Below are 6,439 nucleotides of genomic sequence, written 5' to 3'. Positions count from 1 at the left end.
CAGCTGCTGCTCCTGGTTTTCTCTTGGTGCTTCTAGAAGTACCAATATCGGTGGGTCTCACTCTCCTCACACGTAGCGTCTCCAGGTGGTCCTAGCAGAATCCTCATTAAATGGATGAACTTAATATTTTTAAATCTACTTCATCATTAGACATCTGTCATGCCACCATGCAATTTAATTGCAATAAAATTGGATGCATTTGTTTTCCATTTTCATTGGTTTGAGAAGTCACAGTTATGTTTTTCATTAATTACTACTCACATCCATAGGGAGGAAAAACAGATTTCACTGAACTATTGCACTTCTGTAAGTACCTACAAACGCGGCTAAGTCGTCACCATCATCACGTTAGTTCATCTTTCACAATCTAGTCCACCTAAAAATGAAGTAGGCTCACAGTTTCTCATCATCTTAAAGGAATGATCTGTTTAAGGAATAGTGTCAAGTTTATCATTTTATTCGGATTGAACCACTCTTTTCGTTTAAGGAAGTGCACACACCTCTTCAATCCTATTTATAGGCTCACTGAAGCCAACACTGATGCATAGAGTATCTAGTTACACTGGCTAAAGAACTAAGAAGCCCCTATGAAAATATGGGAGCGAGGTTAAAAAGTTACAAGTGCGGATACTTTCCCCCCAGGGAATGTATGTTTCAGTCAGCAGGCAACATTACTACGCCCAGAGGGACGTTGCTGAAATCACAAAGTCGTCCCTGTAAATCCAACAGCAATACGCTGAGGGGTTTCGGGGAGTGGGGTGTAATCCATCTGCCAAACCTTGTTGCAATGACACTAGCCGATGCGTCTGCTTGGGTGGCCCTGGCCCCGCAGACTGGATCAGGATCTCAGCCGCCACAAGCCTTTTTCTCCATCGATGCTCAAAGGAAACACTGCACGAAGGGTGGTGCAGATAACGTGCAGTAGAGGCAGACACAAGATACAGTGAAAAGAAACACGAGGGACCAGCCTGGCTCTCCCTTCGCCCGCACGCTACTGATTGACTTTCTTTTCTGAGGAGAAACCTATGAAAAACAGCAAGAAAATGTTTCAGATTAAAAATCAGAAATGCACTTTTCTTCTGGCTTAGGGTTATCATAAACTTCTAGGCTGGTAAAAACAGAAATGTTTTATCCCTGAGCTCCCCACACGTGTCCACTGAGACTCCGAGCCTCAGGCTGTGGAGGGTTATTGTTTTAAGCATTGACATAGGCTTGCCGTGTTGTGAGGTCAGTTGTGGCCTAGTTCTCATCTGGGTGTGTGATTGTCCGAGCCACAGCAAAGATGTCAGTGTTTATGGTGCATCCGTGTATCGTGAAGACCAAGGTAAAAAATTGGCATATTCTAGTAGGACCAGGACAGGGTGCCATGAGTAGGTCCGACAGGAAGGCAAACTCAAAGAAAAAAAATCATATAAATGCCAAGAAATAAGGTGTTTTCCTTATTCCTGATAACAATTTAGAATGTTACATGTTTTATCCTTGCTGCCTGAATTTGGTATTTCAGAGACACGGTGAACAAATATTTTGGTAACAGGAAGATAGTAAGTTACTTTCCCAGGCTTAAAAATACATGTTTCTGAGAACTGGCTGTGACATTAAAAAAGTTTTGTCATATGCTCAGAACATAAGTGTGGACCCAGAAGCATGATCCATTAATCTAACCAATCTGAGCTTAGATCTTATCCATTAATGACACTTACTCCTAGGTATCTGAAAACGTTAAGAAAAATGAAATCCTTTGTTATTCCGACAGCACTCTTACGAAGTAGGTGGAGAGGCAGATGTCACCAGCCCTGGGTCTTAGAAGGGGAGAGACTGGGCCCTGAGATAGCGCATGGCAGGGTGGAGAGCGGAACAAAAGCAGAGGCAGGTCCTCAGTCGCTTGAAGGGAAGGCAGAGCGTCCCCATCCAGCGCAGGTGGCTCAGGGACTCTTCTGTCGTGAGCCGTGGCTCCACAGTCACAATGGCAGGGCAAGAGAAACAACAGAGAATCGTGGGGCCTCACATGCGAGGAAGTGTCAGCTTTGCCTTCCTGGAGAGTGAAGAATCCCTGCACTCACTGGGCGCCTGACTATTCCTTCATGGTGTCGCTTCTGCTCTATTCTTTGTGGTCACGAGAGTAACATGATGCAGAAGTGATCCGGATAAGGACCCAGAGATCTTGGTGGCAGAAGCCGTGCCTTGACTATACATCAAGGGTCAGCAGAACCTGAAGTTGAGTTGGTACTAAGACAGTGGGGGCAGCCATCAGCACAGTGGTAACAGCATCGGTGACCTTGCCTTCTACATGTGCCCACTAACCCCTTAGAATGTGGACACTCAGACATGAACAGGAAGGAAATCTAGGCGAGTAAGCGTTCTTCCCAGTTGGGATACGACACATGATATGTACATGCTTTCCTTCCCTATAGGTTTTTGTCTTCCATTTAAGAGGATTACTGCAATTTTATTTACCTGGTGGAACTGTGACTTGTCTAGGCTAGCATTTGCTTTAGTATAATGTTTAGTATTTGCTTATAAAATCTATGTTTGAATAGGACTATATTTATCACCTACATTTTAATATATTCATGGACATTTAAAATACACTTTTATACTTTAATGTTCCTTCAGCAAATCACTGAGTTCACTGACAAGCTGACCTTTATAGCATTACAAGGTGAGGAGGCATTTCTCTTGCCATTTTTTTCTAAAAATCTAGAAATAGGCATAAATCTATCTGTCTCTAAATTTTTGTTCAATCTTCTATATTAAACACTGGTATGAAAATTAACAAAGCAATATATTTTATAAAAGAAAAATACCCTTAATATTTTATCCATCTCTGTTGAATTACACTAAGTATGGTCTCTAAGTGTTTCTGCTTCTTACGTCTCTTAAGTAGCTTTTACTACTTATACTGGTTCCTTTTATTGCTTCATACTGCCAGGAACTAAAATTGAAAATCCAACTAATCCAGCCATTTTAACAATGAAAATTATATGCATTATTTAGATGTAAAGATAGTTATAGACAGATACAAACTGAAAAATAAAGGTTCTGGCTTCCAGGACAGGATCATTAGAACTTATTTGAATAAAATACATGCAAATTATGATCCTGTTATATTTTACTTAATGTATAGCTGGGACCGATGATAGTCCATATTACATAGTGGTCACAGTGTGGATTTGGAGTCAGACTGCCTATGTCCCAGCTTCTCTATGTCCCAGCCAAAAACTAGACGTGTAGACCAGTTACATCAGTTCCCTGTTCCTGTTTCCACATTTATAAAACAGGTATGGGGACAGAGCCAGGAGTGCAGTTTCCAGGCTCTCGGCCTCACATAGACAGGTGCCTGGCTCAGGTAGTAAACGGCCATCAACTGTGATTGGATGGCCATCAGCTGTGGCTAGTTGGCCGTCAGCTGTAACCAGTGAGCCATTGGCCACTAATATAACTGCAGTGGCTACACTAGCAGAAAATGGGGACTGGCAAGGGCGGAGTGCAGGTTGCGGATTAAAGAGAAGTGGACAGCAGGTTGCAGATAGTGTGGCTCCTGCCTCCTGTGTCTCCAGCCCAGCCACCAGCGAGAAGATAGTGGTATGACTCCCCTACCTATGGCTCCGTGGGTGTTCCTTTTTGGCCTCACCATGTCCTGCGTTCTTATGTGGGGAGCGGGACCGGAGGTCCCACAGGCCGCCCCACACGACACAGGGCAATAGCAATACTCATTTCAGAGTTGCTATAAGGTTTTCAGTAAGATAACCCATATAAAGCACCTAAAGTAGTTTCATAACTCATATAGTTGGTGTTATGGGTTGAGCTGTGTCCCCCCACAAGATATGCTTCAGTCCTAACCCCTGGTACTGAATGTGACCTTATTTTGAAATAGGGACTTTTCAGACATGATCAGGTTAATATGAGGTTATACTAGATTAGCCTAATCCAATATAATTGGTGTCCTTATAAAGACAAGACAGTTTGGACACAGACACAGAGGGAAGATGGAGGCAGAGATGCGAGTTATGCTGTCACAAGCCGAGAAACACCTGGGGCTACTAGAGGCTAGAAGAGGCAAGGAAAGGTCCTCCTGTACAGGCTCAGGAGAAAGCGTGGCCCTGTCAGCACCTTGATGCTGGATTTTTAGCCTCTAGAGGAGTGGGAGAAGAAGTCTCTGCTGTTTGAAGACCCTACTTTCTGGTTCTTTGTGTGGCAGCCCTAAGAAATGAATTCAGTCAGTATTCAGTTCATTAGTTATTATTAGACTTTAGCAAAGGCCAATTATAATAGTTGGGCTTTGATCTTTTATAATGTCAATAAATAATTATGTTTGTTTACAACACAGTCTCACATGCCTGCATGTCATGCCTTCCAAATATGTAAGGATTGAGTTCCAGCTCATTAGATGAAGTTCAGCTCTGCACCATATGAAAAATTTGGATGGCACAGAGTGACTGGCAATCATTATAGTCAGAAAACATACCTTTCTGACGTTTCACAAAGTAAGAAACAAACAACATGTTTTCAAGGTTACCGTAACTCTACTATGCCGTAATTGTTCTAGAAACATGGAAGGCATTTTGCATTCCATTCTGATACAGATGAAATGAGATTAAAATGTTCTGTGCAAAATCACATGTTTCTAAACAGAAACTGTAACCCATTAACATCTGTGGGCTGCAATGTATGAAAATACCGTCATGTCATGCTATGCAGAAAGTCAAATAAGTCTCAAATGCCCTGAAACCTTTATTGAAATCTTTAGTTTTTGAAAGAAGAGTTGATTCTCAATGTGTCACAAAGATAATCTAAAATAACCCCAGACAGTAAGTGAGAGCGAAGCTGGAAATGAGTTGACCTGAAGACGGTTCGATATGGTACTCAGTACCTCCTGACCGAGGCCCTGGTTGGAGAGCCCTTCTCTGGCTCCCCACTCTTTAGAGGACCCTGCTCTGGCTCTCCTCCGGCAATACCCCCCTCACAGAGTGATCCTGCCTTCCTCTAGAATAAGATCGTGGTACCCACAGGCAGACCCCAAATTCTCTGTTTAAGTGACCTTGGGCCTGCTTCTGCCTCATGCCATCCTCTTCCCCAGGCCTGACTGCAGGCAACAGGGCGCTGTCTGTGGAGTGGTGATGGGTATATGGATGCAGTTGGGCTGTGCTAGCTGGGCTGCCCTCAAGTTCACAGTCAGACCCCTCACAGCATAAGGAGAGACAGGCCACAGGTCAGGTCTTCCTGCCCCCCTGTGTCCTAGCACAGAACTGGCTGGACTCTCAGCATTCTAAATTTCATTCTGGCTTTCCAGCTACATTCATCAATAGGAGGACAGACTATAACAGTTTCTAAGCTCAATTCATAACGTGTAAATATTTACACGTGGTATGCAGCTCTCCACGTATGCTTGCCCCAGGCCCCAGGACTGTTACAGGAGGGTCTGGTGACCATAGAAATGTCATCACCTTTTACCCACTCTATCTTTAAAAGTCACAAGACTACTGCTTTACACACACTTAATGTCTAGTACAGAGCCACTATTTAAGGTTAAATGGCCATAGAAGTAATAATTAGAAGGGGAAGATACTAGGATAAAAAGACAATGTGCTACATATATTGGGGTCAGACAAGCAAATTTGCCAGCAGTCATAGGAAATTAATAAAAACTGAGAACTAGGACAACGTATAAAGCACACATACTAATTAATATTGATTTAAATATTCACGTTTCTGAAAGGATAATTTTCATTTAAATATAAGTAAAGTATTTTAAGTACTTATATGAATAAAACTTACAGAAGTTTTAAAAAATAATTTATGTTTGTAGGTTATCAGAGACAGAATCTAATTTTTACAATCATTTTTTTTTACTTCTATTGCTTGAATTTTGGTACCGTGTTTCCCCAAAAATAAGACCTAGTCGGATCATCAGCTCTAGTGCGTCTTTTGGAGCAAAAATTAACATAAGACCTGATCTCATTTTAATATAAGACCGGGATAATATAATATCATACCAGGTATAATATAATATTATATTAATTATATTATATTATACCAGGTCTTATACTAATTTTTGCTCCAAAAGATGCATTAGAACTGATGGTCTGGCTAGGTCTTATTTTTGGGGAAACACGGTATTTATAGCCCAAAATACAGGATATCTTGACTAGTAGTATATTCTTGAGTAGTGGGGGGTAAATATATTAGTCATATAATAAAACAATGAATACTATCATAACAAAAATACTTGAATAATAAAAGATTTCTGGACCCATATTTGCTTAACAATCAATGCCACAAAATTATTTTTAAGAATCTGAGCAATTGGGTTGCATCTACAAATTGAAAGAAGCTTTCCAATTAAATGCACCAAATAAACACAGAAAACAAAAATCAAGAATCACTACTGAAATTAAAAATGGCACATGAAATGTTTGTGACAAGAGTGATTTCAGAGCTT

At 41.4% G+C, this 6,439-nt stretch overlaps 1 protein-coding gene across 5 annotated transcripts in view; it reads right to left on the bottom strand.

Annotated features, from left to right (window-relative positions):
* Positions 1 to 436: 436 nt before the first annotated feature.
* TNIP3 (TNFAIP3 interacting protein 3) overlaps positions 437 to 6,439 on the bottom strand; it is a 59,845-nt gene continuing 53,842 nt past the window's right edge. For all 5 annotated transcript variants that reach the window (XM_019741377.2, XM_019741378.2, XM_019741379.2 and 2 more), the window contains one exon: positions 437 to 1,023. In XM_019741377.2, the coding sequence (XP_019596936.2) occupies positions 992 to 1,023 (32 nt within the window). In that variant the 3' untranslated portion in view covers positions 437 to 991. The remainder of the gene's footprint in view (positions 1,024 to 6,439) is intronic.

Source organism: Rhinolophus sinicus, linkage group LG07 (assembly GCF_036562045.2).
Source record: "Rhinolophus sinicus isolate RSC01 linkage group LG07, ASM3656204v1, whole genome shotgun sequence".
Taxonomy (NCBI): domain Eukaryota; kingdom Metazoa; phylum Chordata; class Mammalia; order Chiroptera; family Rhinolophidae; genus Rhinolophus; species Rhinolophus sinicus.
The sequence above is the reverse complement of the archived record's forward strand: the minus strand, read 5'-3'. Positions and strand labels throughout refer to the sequence as shown.